At 56.3% G+C, this 25,406-nt stretch overlaps 1 protein-coding gene across 3 annotated transcripts in view; it reads right to left on the bottom strand.

Moving 5' to 3' along the window:
- Nucleotides 1–3,362: 3,362 nt before the first annotated feature.
- Nucleotides 3,363–25,406, bottom strand: part of GRIK1 (glutamate ionotropic receptor kainate type subunit 1) — a 198,739-nt gene continuing 176,695 nt past the window's right edge. For 2 of the 3 annotated variants that reach the window (XM_037029667.1, XM_037029668.1), the window contains 3 exons: nucleotides 18,750–18,975; nucleotides 15,887–16,140; nucleotides 13,845–14,668 (listed from right to left, as the gene is read on the bottom strand). In XM_037029667.1, coding sequence (XP_036885562.1) covers nucleotides 14,519–14,668; nucleotides 15,887–16,140; nucleotides 18,750–18,975 — 630 coding nt within the window. In that variant the 3' untranslated portion in view covers nucleotides 13,845–14,518. Of the gene's footprint in view, nucleotides 3,740–4,776; nucleotides 4,860–13,844; nucleotides 14,669–15,882; nucleotides 16,141–18,749; nucleotides 18,976–25,406 lie in introns of those variants that run through there. The other variant, XM_037029669.1, reaches the window with a different exon arrangement.

Below are 25,406 nucleotides of genomic sequence, written 5' to 3'. Positions count from 1 at the left end.
TTACTTTAGGGTGGCTTTGACTTCCTTCGAGCAAACGTGTAGTTCTCGTAATGCACGGGGGGCAGCACGCCTTCGCTGAATAAAGCTGCCGTCTTGGTGACTGACCTCGGCATTCCCTGCGAAGGGGACCGTGGGGCCGCTCTCTGCAGGTCCTGTGCACCTCTAGAGCCGTAGCTGTGGCCTTTCTCGCAGTGTCCAAATGACATGTCTGCGTCACTCTGACACTTTTGGATGAGGTTTCAGCTTGATGGGTGGCACTGTCTGGTTGCCAAGAAGAAGACACTTGAGGACTGAGTGGAATGTGCCCTGACCGAGTACCCACATCGGGATGCTTCTGTGGGCAGCCGACGGGCCTCACCTAGGGTGTTTCTCAGTGCTGGGCCCACGCAGCACCGCCTGGGGCCAGCTGCGGTGCCTGGGGCTCTGCTGGGCGCAGGGAGGCGTGGGGAGCGAGGGGAAGGGGGGAGAGGGCGTGGGTTTGTGGACACACGGGCCAGACTAAGCTGTGGAACGAGGATCCTCTGGAACTGGGTGTTCTGTGGACACAAAACACCTGTCCCTGGTGCACCTGTGGCGTAGGGTGCGGGCAGCCACTGGCCAGCTGCCTGCTTCTGGACTCCCAGGTGCCCCGGGAGGTGCCCCAGGTGCCCCGGGATGCTGGCCGCTTCGCTCCCAGGGCGGACGGGCCTTGGGTCTCTGCGTGAGTCCAGCCTCCACGTCTCGGCTCCGGCAGGTTTGCTGCTGTTGCTCGGCTCCTCTGCTCTTCGCGCCGCATTTTAGGGCCTGCGACTGGAAGGGGTTTTCCCTCACGCAGAAGACTGGACGTGCGCAAACTGAGAACTGAGCGGGCCTCTGAAGTCACTGCCCCTAAGGCTCCCGCGCGCTGTGTCACCTGGGACGGGGGGTGGGCTGGTCCGAGCCCCTCTCCCTCGGACACTTGTCCAACGGCCTGGGTTGGGTGACGCCTGTCCTGCTCTCACTGCTCCGAGCCCCGGAGTTAACTAAGCATTTTGAGAGCAAGGAAACCGTAACTCGGGTCCCTTTTAGGCATGTGTCACCCTGTGCCCTGCTCCTTGGAGGCTGGAGGGAACCCGCCAGCCATGCACGTGGGGACTCGCAGGCCCCGTGTTTCTCCAGGAGCCGAGCACACAGAAGGCTCTGGGAGCCCCTTCCCAAGGCCAGTCCCACCTCATTTCTGCTTTGAAACAGCAGCCCCAGGGGCTTCCTCGGGGGGGCCCGGCTGCTGCTTTCGGGTCAGGCGAGGAGTCCAGAGACGGCAGCAACTGCTGAGGTGCAGCTAAAAATGCTGGTCCAGCACATGGGTCTGGGTAACAGTTTTCTGTTGCCCCCCACCCCATTCTGTCTCTGCAGCTTCTCCTCGGCCGAGAGCGGACCCCTGGGGCCGCAGGCCTGTCAGCAGCCGCGTGGGGCGAGTGTCAGTGGTAGATCATACGGCCTCCTTTCCTTAACATGAAAGGCAAGGTGGACTCTGACTTTGAACTTGAAGGGAAAACCTGCCTTCACGGGGGCCATCACCCCTCCACTCAGCAGCCCCTCCCTCTACCTGAGTGGTCGCCTGCGCCGTCGCCCCTGTCAGCACCTGGGGGGTCACAAAGGGGAAAATGTGAGATCTGCTTTTACTGTCTTTGCCATTGGTTTTCCCTGACTCCGTCTGAGCCGCAGTTCTCGAGGGGAAGGGAGGGGTCTCCTGGAGATGGATAGTTCTCGGGGCTTTCTGGACCGGGCTCCAGGGATGCTGCGGTTTCTCCTTTTCCTCTGAGCTCCTCAGTGTCCTCTGTTCTCACCCGGACACGTGGACACGCAGACACACAGACATGCGGACACGCACGGGCTGTCTGGGGGGAGATGTGGGGAAGGAGAGGGGCTGCACTGTGTGTGCAAGCCGACCTAAAAAGTCACGTCTGCACATGTGCCCAGTTTGAGACACTTTCTAGAAACACAGTCAGTCTTAGAAAACTTTATACACCCTGAATAAAAGTTCTGCTCTCAGTAACTGAAGAAGAAAGTGGTTAGTGGGCCTTAAACTCTCCAAAAGCCAGATTGATACATTTTAGGCACTGAAAGTTGGTGCACTCGTATTTCTTTTCCCACAAATTACCGGAACAGGGTGTGAAGGTGCGCAGCGGTGTTTTATGAGATGAGAGGCTGTCAGACGGTCGCACCGGGCAGTGTGGAGCAGGGTGCCTGCGGTGTGGTGGCCGGTGAACGGCAACACGCTGCGTCTCCCGCTACTGTGTGCCCATCCCGGCCCCACCGCGGGGGGCGCGTGCACCCAGTCTGCCTGCGAGTTCTGAATGTGAGTGTCCTCATGCATTTTACTGAGCTGTTCTCTCTTCCTTCTGCTGTTAATAAAATTCAGATTGATCCCAAATCTGAGAGTTTATTACAGGCACAGAAAAACACCTGTCCAGTATCTGTTGCCGCGGCTTTAAAGGTGCCTTTTGTGTCTGGAGATGTTTTGAGGCTTTGGCTCTATAGGGACTGGATAAAAAGTTTCCCCCATTATGGAACAGTCCTACAGAAACCAGTGGAGCTTTGTTACATGGAATATTGATCCGATGTTGCTGCTTTTCCATTCGGTTCCCAACACAGTGAAGCATCCCGGACCCCCCGAGTCCCCCTCCACCCGGTGCTGTGTGTTCCGTCCTCTGCGTTATTGAGAGACCCTCCTCGGTGCCCCCTTCCTCCCCTTGGTCTTCTTCCCCGCTGTTCTTTCTCCCCCAGCACGGCTGCTCCCTGTCAGGCCCGAGCCCCCCCCCCCCCTCGGCAACCACACCGAGCCCCCTCCCTCCACCCGGGTTTGAGTCACCCGGGGACCGCCCTGCTCCCGACTCTCGTCTCTCCCCCAGGCGCTGGCTGTTCTGACTTCCTGCTGGAAGGAGTGGGACGCCTTCTCTCCGCGTTTCGCCATAAACTCTGGGAGAGCAGGGGGCCGGGTGCCATCCCCAGAACTTGGACCAGGGCCCAGAGTGTGGTGGACACATTTTTTTGAGTGAATTTTCCCTCTTTAGAATTCTTTTAACTTATACTCACTGATGTTCTGAGCACCATTTACATTATTTATAACATTAAATGTTGAAACACAGAAATGACTGGTCTCACTTTACTATAATAACTAGGTATTTGGAATAAACTAAAAGTGTATTTTTAAACTCAGCCAGAAATGGCTCCGTCTTTCCGAACAGGATCCGTCTGAGTGGCAGATGTGACAGCCGAGGAGCCGTCAGGGATTGGTGACTGTGGCTGGGAGCCAGTCACAGGAGACACAGCGACACGCAAACTCATTCTAGGAAAAAGCTGTCGTTTTATTAATATTTAGAAAGCACACACAGCCATTCATTGGGGTGAGAGAGAAAATATGTGAGCGTACAAACTTGCTTCCAAAGGAACGGTGTCTCCTTCCAGGAAATAGCTACACAAGCCTTTTAAACTTTGTCTTTCTCTGATCTACAGACACAGCCACTGGCGTGTACAGACACGTGGAAACACGCCACACGCGCGTTGGAAATCTCCACTCCAAGAACCGTTTCTCCCTGAGGCCTCTCCCAGGTGCTCAGCCGGCTCAGGCCACGGTCTCTTTTCTCAGAGTCCGTCTCTGGTGACAAGTGAGGATGCTGGAGAGGGAAGGTTTCCCCTTAGTTCTTGGCTTTTTCTTTAACTCTTTCTGATTTTTGAGTGAGATTCCCAGCTCTTCCATGATGGCGTTGAAGGACAGACACTGGGGAGCAGGAAATGAGAGGGCGTCAGTGTCAGTGGACCCCCCTCTGTCTCCTGCCCACGCTCATGAGTAAAAGCTGCTGCTGGAAGGGGGTCCCTGCCCAGCCCCTCCCGGCCTCCACCCACCAGCCACCCGCCTTTCCTATGGGGGCAACCGAGGCTGCAAGCCAGCTGGGCAGAGTTGGGGTTTCATCCACAAAGGCAGTGATGCACAGCTACCCAGGAAGGCCCTCAAAACAGACAACTTACCTTTGCAGAGACACCAAAACAGAGCTAAATTAAGTCATTTCCCCCACCGAGGTGACCCAAACACAGGCTTATCAAAGCACATGCGCACTTCAGTAATGCTCTCGAAAGGGAACAGACCGTCTCTACACCAAGGCTTTGTTTTTTTCTCCCATGAAACCTTACTTTGTTCCTAAAATAAAATCTAATTCTTGATGACTTTCCTTTTTGATAAAGAAAAAGAAAAAAATAACAATTTTAAATTGTATTATTTTCTCTGAAAAGACAGAGATGCCAGCAGCCACGATGCAGGNGAGTCCGTCTCCGGTGACAAGTGAGGATGCTGGAGAGGGAAGGTTTCCCCTTAGTTCTTGGCTTTTTCTTTAACTCTTTCTGATTTTTGAGTGAGATTCCCAGCTCTTCCATGATGGCGTTGAAGGACAGACACTGGGGAGCAGGAAATGAGAGGGCGTCAGTGTCAGTGGACCCCCCTCTGTCTCCTGCCCACGCTCATGAGTAAAAGCTGCTGCTGGAAGGGGGTCCCTGCCCAGCCCCTCCCGGCCTCCACCCACCAGCCACCCGCCTTTCCTACGGGGCAACCGAGGCTGCAAGCCAGCTGGGCAGAGTTGGGGTTTCATCCACAAAGGCAGTGATGCACAGCTACCCAGGAAGGCCCTCAAAACAGACAACTTACCTTTGCAGAGACACCAAAACAGAGTTAAATTAAGTCATTTCCCCCACCGAGGTGACCTAAACACTGAGGCTTATCAAAGCACATGCGCACTTCAGTAATGCTCTCGAAAGGGAACAGACCGTCTCTACACCAAGGCTTTGTTTTTTTCTCCCATGAAACCTTACTTTGTTCCTAAAATAAAATCTAATTCTTGATGACTTTCCTTTTTGATAAAGAAAAAGAAAAAAATAACAATTTTAAATTGTATTATTTTCTCCGAAAAGACAGAGATGCCAGCAGCCACGATGCAGGTTTGTGGTTGAAATGACAACTGTGTGGGGGACACACAGCGAAGATGGTGCCAATGCGGGGTGGTGCGTGATGCCGTCAACAGGCCACGGATGCAGGGGTGCGTGTGTGAGCCGCACCCCCCCCCCCCACCAGCTCACAGGCACAGGACAGAGGGACGCTGTGCACCGGTGGCTGCCATTGCTTCCAGCCCAGACAAGATCGTGGGCAGATTCCTGCTGGGGCGATTTCTATAAAGTCACACTGTTTGGGGTGAGGTCACCCCTAAAACACCCTGTGAAAACGTCAGTGCCTTTGGTACCGTGTTCAGAAGAGTGAGCATTGCGCCTTCACCAGAAACCCGCACTCGGGCACGGGTGGGAGTCACACACGCCCTGACCGCGCCCCCTCCCCTTCAGCGCTCCAGGTGCGCCGCCGGGGAGGGGAGCCGGTCCGAGCGTGCGGAGCACAGCCTGCCCCGTGGGCTCCTTGGGCTTCCTGCGCACTGTGGGTTTTTGCAACGCTGCACCCCATTTGTTCCACGAGAGCGGCAACGTTGTTTAAGTAAGTAATACTTTAGATTTTTCTACTTTACGGGAGGGCCAGACACACATAGGTAGATCCTAGATGTGAGTTGCTGGCCTCCCAGACAGACCCACACCTCCAAAAACACTCACTGTGTGCCTGTGACTTTGTCTCTTTCACAAGTAAGTGTTTCTAAAATTTGAATTTCATTCCTGCTTTCCTGTGATGCTAACAAATGAAAATTCAGGTCTGTGTGTCAGCTGTCTTTCCGATGGTACGCTGTGGCGTCCGTGAGTTGAAGGGGGACCATGGCACCAAGCAGACTCAGAAACGCTTCCTTCAGGAAGCGTATCCTCCGGACACGATGCTCATCTGTTCTGTGGAACCCCCACGACTTCGTTCCCTGCTGCTGCGTCGGAGCGCCTCTGGAGACGCGGTCGTTGCCGGTTCCTCGCTGTGGGCCCCAGACTAGGGCTTCCTTCGGGTTTTCCCTTTTCCTCCAACGGTCAGAGAGCAGATGCCAGGCTGCAGGCGGCCTTTCTGCTCGCAGGTGCCCTGAAGGCATGAAGAACGGCAGACGGCCTCCAAGGCCTGCCCGTCTTATGCGCACGGGAGCCGTGCACTCTCCTGTCCTCTGGAAACAGGCCCGTGAAGGTCCCCTGAGTCCGTAGTGGCGGATGGCTTGTCTCTGTCCATCTACTTGCCTGTGATAATCTCAGAATTAAAGGCACATGTAACATGCAGATTGAGCGTCTGCGTTAGAGTCACGATTCAGAGCAGCTTTCCACAGCTTCTGTTTCTGCACTTGGTTTTCAGGAACTCCTTCATGGTAAAGGGTCACAGAAAACCTGTGTTTAAGCATGAAATCCTAAAACCCTGATTTCAGGAAGTATCGGGCATTCTGATAGTTGCCGAGCTGCCTTGCTCCCGGGGAGGGGAACTGAGGGGCAGGGGGCTCAGCGCCAGCTCCCAGGGCTCTGCAGATGGGAAATGTCCCTGGTAGAGGGGTCCTAGCTCCCCCTTTTCCCCTGGTGAACGGAGTTCTCGTTTTTAATGGATCTGCATGTACGACCACGAATAACAGTTGTGAGTTGGCCCCTGCAGTCAGAATGCTGGCTCTTCAACTTCAGCCCTGCCACTCAGCGGCTGGGTCACGCTGGACAAGGTGTTCATTTCGTCTCGGACTCAGTTTTCTTACCTGTGCCGTGGAAACCGTGGTGGAACCCTTCCCCCGGAGCTGCCACGCAAATCGAGGCAGACGGATGTAAAACGCTGGTGCGACGCCTGGCACGTTGTACTGCTCTTTCTTTAAGATGTGACTTTATGCCTCGCTGAAAGTACTTTGTCTGCAGCACTTGCTGGCATTTTTTTAATGGAAGGAGCAGAAATTTGCAGCCTCTCCCGGAAGGGTGTGTGCTGGGCGACAGGTAAGAATCGAGAGCCGGCAGGTGCGTGCCGCCTAAAGCAGCAGTTGCCTCACCAGGGACCGGCCCCTCCCAGTGAGTCCCTCAGGGCGTGGCTGATGGGAGACACCACAGTGAGTGCGCACCGACCACGGTGTCACTGCCACTGAGGCTGCTCCTGACTGTGTCCAAGCACAAAGTGGAGCATGCGCGTGTGTGCACGTGTCAGCGTGTTTGTGAGTGTGCCTGAGTGTGTGTGAGTTCTCTTGCAGAAGCAAGGAGGCCGAGGAACACAGATCAGTCTGGGAGAGGCTGCAGCTGCGGCTGCCTGGGCCTGGGCGCCCCGGGTTGCGGGCCGACCAGCTCTTTGTTCTGCAGAAACCACCCCCACCCCTGCCTCCTCTGTGGCAGCGCCTCCCGGGGTTGATCCCTCCCTGTGTTTGATTTCCAGGCACCGGCTGAGCCAGACACAAAGGACCCCCCAGCACCTGTTGCCCGGAGGAGAGAGAGGGCCTTGAACCTGGAATAAACCACCCCAGAGAAAAGCCTGTGGTGGGGAAGGGCATTTTTCAAGCTGTGTGGAAGCCCCCGGCTGGAGTTTGACTTCAGATAAGGAATGCAGCTGGGTGTCTGGGACTGGCTGCCACCCGGGGCAAGCGGGGCCTCTGCACGGGGCCCAGCAGCCACGGTTCTCGTTGCACGTGGACGCTTCTGTGTCCAGTGCTTCACCTGCTGGTGTGTTTAGGAGGGCGGCGCAGGGTGCAGGCCTGCAAGGGTTCTCCGGACACACTGTGTTTCAGAGGCTCTAGCCTCACCAAAGATATAAGATAAATCTTACATTTTGTCTGGCGTTCTTTCTAGTTTGTTATGCAGTTTATTTATAAATGCTTGAAGGGGCCTGTCATGTTGTCTGATACATTTCCATGTCGCACGTGGAAGAAGAATATAGATACATTGTCGTTTTACAGACTGAGCTCGTATTTTATGTGCACAGCTGTTAAAACTCGAAGGTGAGCTGTGATTCGAAGTCTGTTTGCAAAGACCGTTTGCAGTGGCGTGCAGAACACCCAGGGAGAGGCTGGGCCACAGCATCGGCATCGGCGTTCGTATTTTCTCCGTTTGGTCGGATTGCTGCATCTGCGGAGGCAGCGGCTCCGTGACTTTCTTTCTTAACAGGAAGGGCAAGCACCTCCTTTCCTGCCATTTTTAACCCCGAGGTCTGATGTGGGGCAACCCTAGAACTGTCGGAATGTCTTGGGGCCGCAGTTAGGAAGCTCTGCGGGGAACGAGGACAGGAGGATCCCGTTCACACGTTCGCTGTGTTAAGACTTCGGACATCTGGTCGCCCGTCTTCACAGGGATCTGACATCTTCAGGGGACAGTTGAGGACCAGGGGTGGAGGTCAGGGTTGGGGTCTCCAACCACCTGGAGGATCAGGGAGGGAGGTCCTCACGCAGTGGCCACCTCTGCGTGAGGTCTGCTGTCCCCAGTCTCCGGCTCTGGGCACCTGTAGCTCTGGCTCATCAGTTCACCGAACTTACTCGGAATCCCCGGACCATCTTCCATACGCCATCCTTGGAATTGAAGTAAAACGGGTTTCAGAGGTTGAGGACCATCGGCCACTGCATCGGCCACTGCACCATGACAGGTCGTGACCGGGAGCCTGGGAGGATGCCGGCCCGCCCTTCCGAGCCCGTGCCCACGGCCTCTGGGCAGAGGGGACCTAGACACTGCACTAGGACTTCCGAGTGTGGTCCCCACCCTTCCCTGCCCGGGACCCAGAGCCCCCCTGCCCAGCTGTCCCCAGCACCTGTGGTGCCTTCAGTGGGCTCTCAGCCCCATCTGGCCCTCGGCTGTGGCGCCCGCTCTTCCTAGCCACCCCCCCACTCCCCCATACCCTGTTCTCACTACCTCACTGTCCGTCTGCCTTGCTGCTTCGCCCCTCCCCTGGGCTCCCCCCGGGGCCTGGGGCCCACAGCTCCGCCCACTCAGGTCCCAGCTGTGCTCCCGGGGAGCCCCAGAACAGCCGGTCAGAGCACCGTCTGTCCACCAAAACCTGCCTGTGGGTGGGGACAAGGTTACTCCTGACACCCAGGGGTTGCCTTTCTTGGGCCTGCGTGAGTGGGAGGATTTCATCTAGAAAACGTCTCTCCTGTTAAAATAAACGTAAGTATGTTGTGGGATGGCATTATATGTGTGTGTACATATATACACTTGTTTACTTTCAAGGAACTCTTAAAGAAGTTTTTTTAACCTGTGGCGGCTACCCAGGGTTACAACCCAAACTCTTGGGGTATAGGAACAAGTTGGTTCTCCTCTAACATTAGGGATAATTTCATGGAAAACTTTGAAAAGTTAGGTTAATGCGGAGACAGTGGAACATTTGGTATTAACGCATGTGCTTTTCTCCAGTTCTTCTGAAACTGAAACCCCCTCCCCAGGTCTGAAGTTACAGGAAGAGCATTTGCATGCAGTGCCCTCAGGGCAGAGAAGAAAGGAAGGGAGGAGTGGAAGGGAGGGAGGGAAGTCAGACCCGCAGCGCAGCCTGCGCCCTGACACCGCCTCGTGGGTCCGCAGGAGCCTCTGCCGTATCAGAAGCTGGGAGTCACGGCAGCCGCAGGGTGTTTGACGGAAGGAAGGGAAGGTGCTCGGGCTGAGGCAGTGCCTCGAGGACCCAGAGTCTGGGAGTGGGGACGGGGAAGGAGAGAGGACTGTTCCGTGTTGCTTCCTAAGGGAACCGTCCAGCCAGGATTCCTGGGACACCTGGGAAGGGCCCCTCACCTGCCCCGTGGGAGGGGGCGCTCCCATGGGGGGCAGGGTCAAGGCAGATGGGGGGGGCCTGTCCTACCCCCACCACCTGGGGTTTGCAGGTGAAGGGAAGCCTCTGGAGCGTCAGATAATGTGGTGCCCTGAGGAGAGAAGGGGCCCAGGTGAGCGGAGACCTGCGGCCCCAAGTCTCTCAGTTCTCATGGCCTATGAAGGCCAGGTGGTCAGGGAAATATTCTTGTTTGACCTTGAAAAATCTGAATATTTGAACTTCAAACACCACAGCTGAAAAATTATGGAGAAAGCAAATTCTGGTCCAGCTGAATTAGACATTTTTAACCGATGGGGAAACAGGACTTCACCACGTCACTCAGGTGTCGCTGCCCCTCCCGTGAGTCTGGGTGGACCGGCAACGGGGGGCAGCTCAGGCCGTGGAGCCGGACCCTCCGCCCTGCAGTTTGTGGGGACTGTGCCAGCCCGGAGTCCACCTGCAGGGCACGAGGCACGCGGCGGGCCCCTGAAGCTGGTTTCCTGTCCCAACAAGAAATCCTACGCAGGATTTCTCTGAGTGTTTGGAGGAGAGGATGTTGAAAGCAAAATGACCTTAATATGCTTGTGCATCTGGACACAAGATTTCCTAATGCTGCAAAGCCTAATGGGAAGGTTCCCTCGGCGCGCTGAAATCGCAGCATCCGGCAGAAATGGTTCGTTATCCGTGAGAGTAATTAGTGATGCCACGTGGCACAGTTAGATACGCAGAGAAGGAGTGCTCTGCTTCCCTTCGCTTCTCAAGGCTGTTGGGGTTACTTTTAAATTGCTTTTGGGGACGCGGACCTCGCAGTCTAGGGGTCACGGGCCCGGGAGCTAGTTGAGGTCCGTTGCTTTGCTGCTTTGCCTCCGGTGGAGCATCTCCGTGCTGGCCAAGTGCAGCTCGCCGCTCGGAAACAGGTCTCCTTCACAGCTTCACCATCAGGTGATCCGGCTAATTTTCCGAAGGGCATGATCTCTACCCACCATGCGTTGCTTAGGTAGGTCCAGTTTTGCTGGAAGACGCTAAAATAGTTTAATTTATGATTTTAGTCTAAAACAGAATAAGTTTTATTTTTCCCCCTTACTGCATTAGCTTGGAGACAGGCTCGTTACATGATAAATTAGACACCCCCTCTCCACAGCTGCTGAAACGCTCTCTCAGTCTTTTCATACCTCTCTGTTCCCTTCCGAACTTTCAGCAGCGTTTCTCAAGGTATGAGCTGCGGGTGACTTGCCGGTGTTCATAAAAACTCCCCCGTGCCTCCAAATTTGAGGCCAAACTGCTGTGTTTAATTTAGTTTAAAGGAAACACTTGTTTACCAACTACTTTTGACAACAGTATTTAGAATTATTGGTGGTGGGGGGAGTCATGTAAGAAGATACTAAAAAAGAATCCCATGTTTGGAGGACAGCTTTAAGGAAATGTGTATGTGTGACCTAATTTTGGAGAAAACAGCTCTGTGTGAGTCCAGTTTTATGAAAACGAACGGGTGTGGTTCATTGGAGGGTCTGCTTCGGGCTTCTGCCAGCAACGCCGGTTCCAGGACTGGACTCACAGAGGAGGCATCTCTGCAGGGGGAGCCTGTCACTTGTATTTTAAGTAGTTGTCCCCAGATGGTTCTGAGGGACACAAAGTTGGAGGATAAATGATGTAAAATAGAGTCTGAACATTTTTCTTTTGCATTCAAGCCCCTTTTCCCCTAAATTCTCCTAAAAGGCCCTGGCCCCTGTGGGTCGCCATGGTGTCTGTGGTCACTGACGTGGCAGAGGCCTGGTCACCTGAGGGCAGGAGGAAAAGCAGGAGGAGAAGGGGTTGGGACCGAGCCCGAGGCCCCTGGTGGTGGTGCCTGGGGAAGGGGGGAGGGCACGGCGAGGCCAGCCGCCTGCCTGGCCCATCCCCCTCACCGGCTCGGAGCTCTCGGGCAGACAGAGTACAGTGACGATTCTGCCTTGGGTGCGGTTCCCTGAGTTCTGCCTAGAAGGGCCCACTGAGCACCCAGTGCTGAGTGGGTGTTGTCTCTGTGCTCGGACCCAGCCGTCCTGCCTCTAGAACCCGCCGTGGGCAGGAGGAGGCTGCAGGTGCCGGTCACCAGTGGAGTGGGATTTGCTGGGTGCCCTGGGACCTGCCGCCCTGTCCCCAGTCCCCTTACGTCAGAATCCCAGAGGGGACGTTCCTGCCACCACTGTGGAGCCTCATCTGTCGCCAGTTTGGTTCCTTGTCTTGGGTGGAGGGAAGTGGCCACTGGTTTCTAAACTTGCGTGAGGAAAGGGGTCTTCGAGACAGTGCGACCCCTGAACCGGGAAGCTGGTCCCCCCAAGCAGTCTGTTTTCAGACGCCCGATCAACTGCTCGCCGCCCGCGTGACCTGAGAACAGCCCCCGATTCCCTCGAGGGAGCATTTGTCAGCAGGGCTCTCGGGAGTGGTTTCATTTCCACCCGTTACATGATTGAACTCTCCCAGCAAGTGTGAGCCCACGTGCGGTCTTCCTTTTACAAACGAGGAAATGGGGGCTCAGAGAAGGTGAAGAATTCCCCCGAGTGAAAACGCTGTTATTTACTGAGCGGCGACAGCGTGCGTGTGCGGGGCAGGGGTGGGTGTCTGGATCACCAGTGGGGGCAGTCACTGCGCACCCGTGCCCTGGAGTCTGAGCAGCAGAGCGCTGGGCTGTCGAGATGCTTTGGGGGCTGGGCAGCGGCGTGTTCTGTGAGGCTCTGAGTTTGGGAAACACTGGGTGCTTTTCCACCCTGCGGAAACTCTCCGCCCCACACGATAAGCTGTGGAACATTGCCAAGACGCCAGCACGGAGGGGACAGCTGCTCCGTGGGTTCCCTGACCGTGAGCACATGTCTGAGCAGCTCTTGCCAACAGAACCTATTTTGGAAAAGGCTCCTTCCACTTTACGACCTAGAAACCCCATCCCGGTTTTTCACGTTAAGAAGCCACGACTCCAGAAGGCGCTCACTTGTGCACAGTCGCTCAGCACGTGGCTGCACCAGAACTTGAGCCTCAGTCCTGGTTTGGTTCTGGATTTTTAGAAAACTCTCCTCGACTCTGACGTCTGGGACTTCAGGTCTCCACCTCTGATACCGACCTCACTGTTAGCGAGGCCGAAATAAAACCTGTGAGGGGCTCGGAGGCAGTGCCGTATGCGAAGCCTTTTGGAAAACCACGAACTGACGTCTCGGAATCGGGTCACTTACAGTTCGCAGTGTCACAAAAGCACCCGCTGGGGGGCTGGGCCGTCCCTCTGTCCCGGCCTCTTCGTCACACACTAAAGGAAGGACCTGGATGGAGACACAGCTTTGTCCCTCGAACCCTTGGTGGCATTTTTGGTTGTTGACCCTTGGGAATATGAACTTTTGTGATCTGTAATTTCTATGTACAGAATCAGTACATTTGAAAACCAAAAATAAATCATACTTAACCCAGTGTCTGATTCTGCTGGCTGTAAGAATGTGAGCTGACTGAGGGCAGACGGGGTGTCGCTGCACCCCATGGCAGCACGGAGACACCGGTGAAAGTTACAGACACGTCAACAGCGCATTTGCTCAGAGAGGAAAGCAAGACGGAAACCATCCGGGCCGGGGCCCTCTCCTGCCGCCCTGGGCAGGGAAATAGAGTGTGTGGGTCAGAGTACCTGTGATCGTACCGGCAGACCTTCCTACCTGAGAACTATGTCTGGGGGGTCGCTTCCCATCAGAAGGAACCCCATTAGGGAGACAAAGGGCGGTGGATCGCAATTTGGGGGAAGGTCAAAAGCCTATCCCTGCCCTGCTCACCGTGGGGAGGAAACAGCCCCCCACATGAACCCTGCGGGCAGCCTCCCCACCCCGGGCTGAGCGGGAGGGGCCGCCACCCACGCTCGCCGAGTGCAGGTGCGGGATGAAGCTGCAGAGGTCCCCAGCGAAGGGGGGTGGGGTCCTCTCATCCATGGTCTCCCCCTTGCCCTCCTGCCTGTGCCCTTGTGGTGAATGGACGACGCCAGGCAGCCAGAGAAGCCAGTGTCATCGTGGCGATGCTCAGGAAAGGCTGGACCAGAGCCCCGTCTGTCCTGGAGGGATGGACGGACGGAGGACACCACGTGTGTCGGGGAGGCCTCTGCGCACACCCACAGCTCAGCAAGCGCTGGTGCTTGTGCAGAGGGCACGCAGCAGGGAAAGACCGGCAGGTCCTCGGAGATGCGGGCACGCCCCCCGGAACCTGCAGGCCGCTGCCAAACGTTACTTGAAAGGGTGGTGTCGATGAACTTCTGCCCGGGGTTTTTCTGGACCAGGTGGCGCTGATCGCAGCCGGTGGTCTGAGACACCAGGTTTCATTTCCCGTTTCCTGGAGCGTGTTTTTGAATCTAAAATTAAGACCTCTTTGGGTCTTTGTCTAAATAACACATTTTAAACAGTGAAATGGATTTGAATTAAAAATTAATGTTACGGAGTTACAATGAAAATACAGGACTTTGGGTTGTTGGAAAACGTGTGGCTCAACTTGGGATAGAAAGTAGGAATCGGAGAGAAAGGCTCACAGAGACGAAAAACATCGCCCCGGATCAGCATCTTGTTGTCCTGCTTTGCACGGTTGAACGTCTGCATCAACTTTTTTTTTTCATGAGGAAACAGCTGCTTATTTTCAGTGCATGAAGATGGGGCTAAGATAAGTTGATGGTCTAGCAGATTCTGTAAATATGCGTCTTGGAGGCCGCAGCCCCTAATGTCCCATCTGTTCCCAGCGCATGGAGCTGGACACCCACCGCACACGGGTTTTGCTGTCTTAAAGGGACAGGGAATTGTGGCTCTTCATGCTTCGTGGACACACAGCGTCGACAGCGTCAGCTGCACGAGACCATCGCTACTGGGAACACCTCTCTTAAACCGATCACACAGTGTGAACTGAGGACTGCGTCTGAACCCCTCTCTCCTCTCGGGTTGATCTGCCACCTTCCACCTCCGTAGACAAAGTGGTCCCAGAAGTGGAGTTGGCTGGGTGGGTTTGCTTACACTGTGATCCATGCAAGAAACAAACAGGCTTGCATGCAAAAGAAATGAGAAAAGAAATATGGAAAAATGAGTAAATCAGATGCAAAAATGAGTGAAATTTCAACGAAAATGCAAACTGAATGAAGCTGGCAATACGAGAAGCACATGAGAGTGTAACACACACATTTTGCTTGTCGACTCAGTTGCACAGAACAAGACACCTCGGGAGCGAATCGGAAGTTCAAACAAAGCAGACCAGCCCGACCTCCCTTCCGGTGAAAGACCGTTTCTCTAACGTGGTCTTGGGATGGGTGTTTAATGCCCTCACGGTTGCCTGGTGATTTGGGGAGCCTGTTCGTGGTGAAGCCGGGTCACCCTAGGTCATCCGGCTTTGGGAGCCTAGGGGGAGTGCCCATGACAAGGACACGAGGCTGGTGTGAGATCAGCCGTCAGCACTGGCCCCAGCGTTCGCAGGGTCCAGAGCGAGACGCAGACCTGGGGCCCTCGTTCTGAATCACTGAGGATTTTAAGACTGACAGACAGCTGGGCATCAAGGCAGCCCTGCTACCCAAGGCTGGGGTCTCAGAATTCCAGCAACGCCTCGGGGTGTAGGGGCGGCCCCCTCCTCGTGCGAGGGCGAGAGTCGTCGTTCTGTTTATCTTAGCACATTTACGAAGGAGCCGGCTGTGTTCAGACGAGCGTGCGCTCCGGCTTCCATCAAAACCAGAATGGACAGGCAGAAGTGGCTGACTGCGAGACCAACCCTGACCCTGAATGTCGTCTGGAGAAGTAGTTTATCACGTACCTCACTGTCATTTCGGGTTGCCGATCGAGTTTCTGGCCAAAAGAATTTGGTGAACTGTCCTTTACAATTACACGTTGATAGCGTTAAAGGCTCAGTTTGAAAACACTACGCTGATACCTTTATATAAATCACTCTGCTCCAGTGTGTGGGCTCCGCACCCACACTTGGGGGCGGTGACATTTCTCTCCGAGACCTGTCTGTGTCTGTGCCGTTTGAGAGAGCGAGCACTTGCAAGAGCACGAGCTGGGCTTTGTGCGCACGGCGCCGCTCTGCCCCCCTCACCGAGGGCTGCGTGTTTGGCAGCGCCTGAGAGGGGCTCAGTAGCACTGGGCTCTAACTCGGAAGTGGCTCCTCCGGGCATCTAGTTGGACAGCCCGTCACAGCGACGGGCGAGTGTCCTGGCGAGGTCCCCGGCCTCAGCACAGACGCTGGGACTAACCCTGCACTGCAGGGAACACTCACCTGCTCCACGTCGCCACCGCTCTTCCGGGACTTGTACAGGAACTCTCCGATGGCCACGAACACGGAGAGCACCAGCCCGGCGGCCAGGACGACGAAGATGCCGCCGATGTTCTCCACGCCCAGGGCGCTGGCCTCCCTGCCATCCTCCTCGGGGCAGCCGCTGCCGCGCCACCACTTCTCCTTCATCAGGTGCAGCTTCCCCTCCTCCTGCAGCTGCAGGATGGCGATGGTGATCCTGTCCCGGTAGGGCGAGCCTGGGGGCAAGGGCACCGCAGGGTTGGAGGGGCCCGAGGGGGACGCACAGCCCACGTGCTGGGGGCCAGGGGCGCTGGGGGGCTCTGCAGGGCACTGGGGGGCATTCCTGTCCAACCCTCTGTCCCTCTGAGTGAAGAAAGCGGAGCTGGGACTTCGGGGGCCAGACCTCTGCTCTGGGGAGCTTCTCAGGAGTCTTTCCCCACACGAGGGGTTTGGTCGCTTCGATTCTGCTCTTTCCAGGCTGCTGGTTGTCTGATATTGGGACCCCCTGGCCAGAGGACACTCGGGTCACCTCCTCTTCCCCCCTGGGGAGCAGCTGACACTCCCTAGTCTCTGTCACAGACCAGGATGTGGACCACGGCCTGTCTCAGCCATGGGGGTCCAACCATGACTCACAGTCCTCCCTACACCACCCTCTGCTCTGGCCCTTTCCCCAGCCACCCAGCAGGACAGTAAGGAGCTCAGGTCCCCAGGACACTGGGGCCCCCAGTTTGAGGGGCTTCAGTCCCCGGTTGCTTGGGTCCCAGGCTCTTTCAGTCCATGTGGGACCGTGACAAGGTCAAGAAATAGACGCTGACTGCGTGAGACACTAAGAAGTGGCAGATGTGGTTACAGCGAGTAGTCTGTACTGGCTAACGCACCTGTCAGTCCATGTACTGTTCAGAGTAGGTTCTGATTAACTCAAAGGTCTGACAAAATTCACTCTTTGGAAAATTTGCAAGGACTTTATTGATATTATTTATACATTATATTCAAGTAAAGCCACAGAACTTTTAGGGCCAGAGAGCGCCAATGTTGGCCTGCAGCTAGGGCTCGCCTAACCCTGGATCCCTGTGTTGAGTCAAAGGAAGCTGTGAAACGGGGGTAAAATTCAGCTACTCAGTTGGTCCTTGGGTGTTAGGGATTTTTGTTTGTATTTCTTCTACTTAGTAGGAAAATCACTCTTTTAAAGCAAACTTTAAAGTTCTTCTTGGTAGAAACAGAAGAATGGCAAACAAACAAACAAACCCCAAAAACCACAAATAGAAAAATGTGGTATCAGAACCGGAAGAAGCCTCAGGACTCACGCAGTCCAGTCCACTAAGTTTGGAGTGGAGTGTCTGGTGAGTGGCAGTCACAGTCATCGCAGAGTCAGTAGTAAGTCGATTCCCTTCACTTTTCCACCCGCGTTGTCTCCGCCCCGTGAACGCCCACCCCAAGCTCTGCCCGTAACGTTCTCCATTCTGTGCAGTGTTGAAGTCAGAAAAGCGGAGGGTTTTAACGGTTCACGTTCACTATTGTTTTTTGTTTTTCTTTCTACCCAAGACTTCCCAGGGTCATCGTCAGCGCTCAGACTCAAACGAAAAGCCCAGTGTTTTCTAGTTAGATTGAGGTCTGTCAGTTAGGAGTGTGGGTTTTCAGTGAGAAAAGGGCTCTGCAAAGCTGGATTATTTTGGCTGCCCCTGGGCAGCGGTCAACAGCAGCACCCAGAGCCCCAGAGCGGGAGAGCTGGGAAGGGCGGAGACCGGGTGGCACCCAGCGGGCGCTCCTTCCCGACGGGCTGTCCAGGCTCTGTTTCAGGTTGTCTCCAGGATGGGGACGTCCTGGCTCCTGGGAGCCTGTGGAAGCCTCTCCTGCTCCCATCCTCTTGAAGTTTCACCTTCTGCCCCTCAGAAGGCACCTTTCCGGGGTTCCTGCCCCGGGGTCTTTCAGAAGCAGAGTCTGTACCTCTGTGTTATGACCCCCGACCCTGCCTGTCTCAGACGGTTGGGCAGAGCCCGGAGCCCGCATGGACTCAGCCAGGTGGGACCGGAGGCCGCAGAGTCCCTCACACCCGTGTGTCTGCTTCGGCTTCAGTCTTCGCTGTTCCCGCGTGGCACGGGGCCAACTCTGCGCACGTCCCTGAAAACCCTGAAGAGCGGCTGGTCCCGGCCAGCCCATCCGAGAGCTCCTCGCGAGTCTGTCCCACAGACGTCTCTCCGGGACGGGCTCGCTGGGGTCTGCCACCTGCTCCAGTCGCCCCTGCGCCTGGTTTGGTTTACGAGCACGGCAGATCTGCAGCCACTAGGGCAGGTTCCTGAGTGCGCTTCCTTTCCCCCGGGGCAGGGGGCTCCCCGGCTTGGAGCCCTGCGTGTCCGAGTGTGGGCGGGCTGGCCGAACGCAGTGTTTGAGTCCCTCATACAGATCGAACCGGCCTCAGGCCTGAGCAGGCGGCACTTCAACCTTCCTCCTCCATCTTTGAAGGATGCAGCTTTGTTTGTCCACCTGTGGACCTGGAAACTCAGCCCTCAACTCTGTCATCTGCATCACCAATTTTGTTAGACTTCAACACGGTTTAAGGTAGGAAAATGCATAGACATGCATAGGCAGTGAAGAAAATAATGTCCAGGAAGTTAATTAGAAGGTCTTCTTTTGAAAGATACTCGGGGTAAAAATGTCTGTGGACTCACTGTTTATCTCACGGTAGAACCTGAGAGAAATGGGGAGTCAGAGCTCGGCAGGTGGGGTGTCTGGGAACTGCGCGTTCAGAACCTGCCCCTGGTCTGCACGGGCAGCTCCCGTGGGCACCCGCCGCTCACGGCCTGGGAGCCCCTCGGGGTGTGGCCCGCACCCTCCCGGCCCCTCTCACCTATGGGCGTCCCCACGCCGTAGCCCTTGGAGTCGATGAGGCCCCCGATCTGCGTGAGGTTGCAGTCCCTCTGCGTGGCGTACTCGATGCTGGTGGACTCCATGAGCAGCGCGTAGTCGGTGGCCAGCACCCGCTGGATGCCCTCCTCGCTGTTGCGCACCAGGGCCGTCTGCGGCCGGCTGCTCATGAACGCCCACATCTTCTCGTAGGTGGAAATCCTGGACTTCTGTGGGGAAAGGGCGGGAGGGGCTGAGAAAGGCGCCGGGGGCCATGCTCTTCCCAGGGGCTCCCGCCTCGCGGGGCGGGGGGCGGGGGGTGGTGCTCTGTCTCCGGGCGGAAGCCGACAGGTGACAGGCACAGGCCTGGGATGGCTGGTGGGCCTGAGAGGAGCCCCCTTTGCTGCAGGGAGGGGCTTGCTGCCGCCGTGGGGGCTGCTGAGAAACAGAGACCTCGGCTGGCTGGGAAGACGTGGGCTGGGGGTCCTGGTGGGGACTCATCTGGGGAAGAACTGGCAACCCGAAGCACCTGCCTAAGGACTTCCAGTGCTCAGAGAGGGTCCGCAAGGCCCCCGGGATCCTCTGGGTGGGACGCAGGGGCTCCCTTTCCTTTCACCCCACCACCTGTCCCTTCGCAGGGTGGCTACGTCCCAGGCCTGACCCGCCTGGGCCGGAAGGCCCCAGGGTGGACGCCATCCCCCTCTGCCCCTGCTCTTCCCTGTCCCCGAAACCCGAGACTGCAGGGCTCTGCTCAGTGAAAATTCCCATCAGAAGACTCCTCTGAAGGTGCTTACGTGCCTCACGCGCTCAACTTTTAGTTTCTAGGTAACAAAGGGGGAATATTTTATTTCGGAGTGCTCTATGCTTTTGTCTTTCCCCTTGGGCCTCACCTTTTGGGTATATTTAACATTAAACCCCCCACATGGTGTACCTGCGTCCGCACACTGCACCGCCTCATTGGCTTCTCTCTCCGTTAAAACACACCCAGGTCTCCCTGCTGCTCAGCCAGGGACTCTCTCCTCTTCAGAGCAGCGAGCTGTGCTTAGCCTCTCACGGTCGACTCTGCACCTGGGACCCGCTCCAGCTGTCCTCTGACCATGTCTGCACTTGCACCAACACTACCCTCCCCTCGCTGGGGAGACGGAAGGCTTGACGGGGTTCCTACAGCCCGCACCCCCCACCCCTTAAACTGGCTCTCACCCACGGACACGGCCCACCCACCAGGCAGCTCTGCTGCTGGCACAGCCCTGTCCTCTTGGGAGGGCAGACAGCTGCAGACGGGACTCGGGCTCCAGTGGCAGAGGGCAGGGCTGTGGGACCTCGTCTTGCGTGGTGGTCCATGCCCGACGACCTCGGGGCTCCCTCGGCTCCTGCCTCTGTTTAGACCGGTCAGTGCTGTTGGCTTCGTGAGCTGGGGAGGACCGATGGCTTTATTTTGGATCATTAGGCACTTGAAGAGCTCCCCGAGAAAGGCCTCGTGAGATGAACAAAATTTCAGTGAGCAGTGTCTTACAGACTCTGGGATTTGTGGAGGCCGCTTTTGCCATTAGGCCCCGTGAGCTCTCGACCCCAGAGGCACCTGCGTGTCGGGGCACTGTCTCCATGTCAAGGCGGGTTTCGGGGTGCAGTCCATGTGCCACCTGTTGGGTGGTCTCAGCCTGTGACGTCCGACGAGGCTCAAGTGGTGACAAAGAGCTATTGGTACAAGCACAGGGAGGTCCGTCTGCCGCTTGGCACAGTGGGGAAAGTTGTTCCCCCCCAGGGCACTGCTGCACAGGGAGAGTGTTTTCTGGGGAGTACAGGGGTACAGGGGACCCCTCCGCCACTGGTACAGGGGACAGAGATGTCGGCACAGAAGGTCTGGGAACTTCACGAAGATGACAGTGCTTGTCTGTGTCAGAGCTGACACTGGACCCAGGACCCCTGCAGCTGGTTCGGTGCTGTCCTGCTGACTTGGGCAGGTGGGCGTCTCTGTTGCCAAACATTTTTAAGGAATGACCTTTATCTTATTTGCTCTACCAGGGGCACGCGTGGCCTCCACACCAGACGTCCCATGAAACATGTGTGTCTTTACCGCGTCTATGCTGAACGTCGAGAGTCCTTAGGAGACTGGGTGTTTGGTCTGTGGGCGGACGGAGGCAGCTGGCGACGAGTGTGTTCGCAGTGAGGAGGCCGTTCACTCCTCCTGCCCTGGAAGGCCGTGGAAGGGCTCAGCTCGGGACCCCAGGGCCTGCTCTTCAGCCTGTCAGGTGTGGCCCTTGTGTCGCCTACTGTCCTTCCCTTCAGTCCGAGGCAGGCCTGTCTGTGGTCCTGCCGAGGTGGCCAGCATGTGGCTCGGGCAGACATGACCCCACGTGGGCCTGCACAGCCCCGTAGGTTGCTTACACATGGGACGTGCTGCCCACAGCCCATGCAGTGGGCACTCCACAGAACCCAGGTCCACCAGACCACTTCCACATCGTCACGGCCTGGGGACGCCAGGTGGCACGTGCATCACCCATACTCTGGGTGGCCCTGCCCTGTGGGGCTGGAGCCATGTATCGAACTTGGCCCCGTCCACCTCTCCCGCTTGGGGTGGGAGCCGTCTGGGCCTGACTCTGGGCAGTGCTGGAAGAGAGGGCCACTGGCCGGCCGCTCCTGCAGCTGCGGGGGCGTGGCACCCCCTTAGCAAGGAAGCCGTCTCTCAGTGGGGGATGTGCCTGGTCCAGTTGAAGGCACAAGGACACTTCTCGGCTCCTGTGACCTTCTCCCGCCACTCTTGCTCCACCCGACAATGGTAAACAGACTCAGCAGGTCAGAGAACAGTGCTCTCTGCTTCCACCCCGAGTTCTCCCTCACCTCGGACCACAGGCTGCTGGGGAAGACACAGCAGGAGCTGAGGAGCGATGTTCCCCGCAGTCAGGGACATCTGTGGGCGGACCCTGCTCCTGGGGACGGGAGTTCTCTGCCCCTGAAAACCCGCAAGGATGTCGTGGTCGGATGAGAGTCGCTGAAGGACCTCCACCCAACAGGCCAGCGTTTCACGTGGGGGACGTGGGGCCCGACCTCCGTCCGAGCCGGAGGCCGCGCAGGTCAGTGAGGGAGCCCGGGCGGGGTCCACACCTCCTTCCCCTCAGTCCTGAGCAGTGTCCACTTCATGCTGTGTTCTGCACTGTTCATTTTTGTTGGGTCAGGAAGTACTATTTTGGGGGTAGTTAAATTAGATTTATTTCTTCTTGAGTAGATTTTCCCCGTTTAGTATAAATCTTAGGAGTCCTTAAAAACAGGAGCACACTTCATGGAAATTGTCACGAGTGTGAAAAGTCCAAGCAAACTCTTTGAATGACAGTCCAGACACATTTTCGCTTCCACATCTGTGGTTTCAGCCTGCCACATCGCTGGCGCTCAGTAATGTGAGTTGAAACAATAGAAACAATGGCCGCCTCTGGTTTCATTGCGCAGGTCAAAGGTTAATTAGAACGTTTGTCAGGTGCTCTGAGCTCCTTAGCCAAAGTCACTGAAACGAAAAGGCCTCATTTATTAATCTGAAATCATCAGCTTTTTCGATCCTGGAAGGGCATCATGTTGAGATAAACTAATTTTGTCTGTTTAAGCTTGATTATGTGGCTGTGCTGATGCTGGTGCTGTGCTGATTATGTGGCTGTGCTGTGCTGATTATGTGGCTGTGCTGTGCTGATGCTGATGCCAATAGGGTGTGCTATTGGCAAAGGATAAGTAATTTTTCATCTAAAATCTGTTGTAAGGAAATGTCACTGGATGGCCATGGCTTATGTCTCTCTTCCCTAGAGCGCCTGCAAGGCCAGCCCCCAGGGGGCGCTGTGCAGCGCGTGCGGGAGCGCCTTTGGGCGGCTGAGTGCGGGCGGCTGAGTGCGGGCGGCAGAGACAGCAGCGCCCGCCGAGGGTCCTGGCGCCAGGCGCCGCTCTGCGCGGGTTAGTTCAGCCAGTCTCCACAGGCCCCCACGGGAAGGGTGCCGTTCTAGTTTCTTCTCTGCAGACGAGGGAGCAACACGCCGGGAAGAAGCGGCGCAGCCTGGACCCGGCCCCAAGAGGGGGGTCAGAGTCCCCGCACACAGAGCAACCCCCCTCGGGCCCTGGTTCTCGTGTCGACCGGACCAGCCACTTCCCGGGGCGGCGACTGCAGCAGCGGCTGTGGCCTCTTCCGCCGCAGCCGGAGCCACGTGATGCTCATGGTCCTCCCTCGACACGCGGGAACGAGTCACGTGCCTTAGGGCAGCTCACGCTTGTTCAGACAAAAAAGGGGACCGCGTTTTAGGAGGTCCCGCAGTCGGAACCCAGACGACAACATGCCCGCCGTGACCACAGGGGTTAGTACTGCGCGTGGCTCCGCAGTCTCCAGCCGCCGGGCGTCGGGTGCGCAGGGGGTGCGGCAGCGCTGCGCGTGCGCGCTGTCGCGGCTGCGGGAGGCTCCGACTTCGGAGTCCGCCCCCAGCGTCGCGGCCTCACTCAGAGGTGCCTGATACCGAGCGGGCGCAGCCGCAGCTCGGAGGACACGCAGCCCCCTCCCGCAGTCGGACGAGCAACTGCGCGGTCCTGCAGACCAGAGTGTCGGAAGACTTTCCGTTTATTCTTGTAGATCCATGTTTATTCACTACTTTCACATGTCTCCTTCATCCTTCGCACATAGTTACCTTCTGGGCAGATTACTGATAGTTGATCTTTGTTATCTTATCAAAGGTGATCTTATAAATACGGTAAATATATCCATATTGAACAAATAAAATGCCAGAAATAATTACACTGAAAAATCTTCCACATACTGTTACTTTAAAATCTTTTTTTTTAAGGTTTTATTTATTTATTTATTTTTAGAGGGGAAGGAGAGAGGGAGAGAAACATCAATGTATGGTTGCCTTTTGTGCGTCCCCTGCTGGTAGTTAGCCTGCAAGGAACTGGCCTGCAACCCAGGTTTGTGCCCTGACTGGGAATCGAACCGAGATCGTCTGGTTCGCGGGCCCGCGCTCAATCCACTGAGCTGTTACTTTAAAATCTTCTGATTAAAGAAAACCTTAATATTGACCAAAGATGTGGAAATTACTATGTAGAAATCCAAACTTGTTAAGTAGTACATCAGAGGTGAGCAGTTGCCTTAAAAACCACCATCTCCTCGAACACATGGGCATGCATATCATGTCATTAAGTAATGACAGTTCTGCAGTGTTTTACACACAACCTGACACACAAACCCTCTGTGGGAGACATTGCAGAGAAAGGCCATCGTGGCTCCACGGGGCCGACTCTCATATGCACATGACGTGACGGCCGCAGCTGATGGGCTCTGGTCCTGACCTGAGAGAAAGGACGTTTGCAGAATCTCCAAGGTTTGCAGAATGCACCTGCCCCCTTTAAGCAGTCGCCGCGTGGGTCAGACACCTTGGCTAAGACATTTCTCACATTTCCCTCTTGGGGATAAAGGTCGGTCCATTATGGATGACGCTCCTGGCTTCGAATTAGGTCGACCTTGGCTGACCTTGGGGTTCCTTCCCAGCCACACGCACTTTGGCCTCTGGGGGTGTCGCACTGCAGACACTGATGGTGACACTGGCTGATGCCTGGAACACCAGTGAACAGGCCTGAGCAGACCGTGCCATGTCACTCGGAAGGTTTGAGAGCCGTGTTGTATCCTGGGCTTCCTTCAGTGGCTGTTTCTGCCTGAGACCCGCCCCCCAGGTGGCTCTTTGCTTCCGTCCCACTGGTCTGTTGCTCAGGCACTTTCGTGAACTGTCTTCTGGGTGGACGACTGCACCTAGCCCTCCCTGGGGGGAGGCTGTGAAGGCGAGACAGTCAAGTCCCCATACAGGGCAGACCAGCAACGACACGTCTGTCAGGACTTTAAACCCACCCAGGTCATTTCAGGCTGACCTGTCACCTGACCCGTGTGAGCTTCTGCCTTCGGTCTGTCAGGATGGGGAGTTGCCACAGAGCACGTTCTCCCGGGAAGTGTTTCTCCCACGGCAACCTCATAGCCAGGTGCCTCCCTCGACCCCCGAGGCACCTGCCTCGGCTGCGTACCACACACGCCCGTCCATCCCAGGGGGCACTGACTGCTCGGGCACTTGTCTCTCTGGAGCTGCTCAGGTCTTCCAAGTCCCGCGCACAGTTTATGCCTTCCCCCCTGAATGGTGCTGGCCTGGTCTCCCGCAGATCCGGGGAAAAATCCATGGAGCTGAATTAAGTGAAGGGCCTCAGTCTGCCCCGGGGCATCCGAGGCCCCGACCTGCCAGGGGGGGGGGGGGGGGGGGCGGTCCGGTTGTGAGAACAGTGGGAGGCCCCAAGCAACCCCCAGCAGAGCTGAGAGGCCAACAGAGTTCTTATTGTGCTGTTGACTAATATTCTCCCCAGAAGAACAACAGGAGAAAGTTTGCAGAACTTTCTTTTAAATGAAGTCTCCTGGAGTTCTGAAATGTGAATACACAGACTTTAAAGAGTCCATTAACTCGTTAATGGTGTGATAAGGAGAACCCAGCGGGCCCCTGGCCCTGGGAGAAATTCTGGAAATAGCTCTCTGGACTGTTGCTGAAATGCTCTGCCCTTCTCAGCCTCATCCTTCCTGCTGGTCGCCCGGGGCGATGGCGTCTTTTGACCACACAGGGGCCACATTATCCATGGCACGCAGACTGCGGGGGCTGTCGACTTCAAGGGA

The sequence above is a fragment of the Sturnira hondurensis genome, unplaced genomic scaffold (genome assembly GCF_014824575.4).
Source record: "Sturnira hondurensis isolate 20B ecotype Veracruz unplaced genomic scaffold, ASM1482457v3 Scaffold0020398, whole genome shotgun sequence".
Taxonomy (NCBI): domain Eukaryota; kingdom Metazoa; phylum Chordata; class Mammalia; order Chiroptera; family Phyllostomidae; genus Sturnira; species Sturnira hondurensis.
This window is presented reverse-complemented; position numbering and strand designations above follow the sequence as displayed.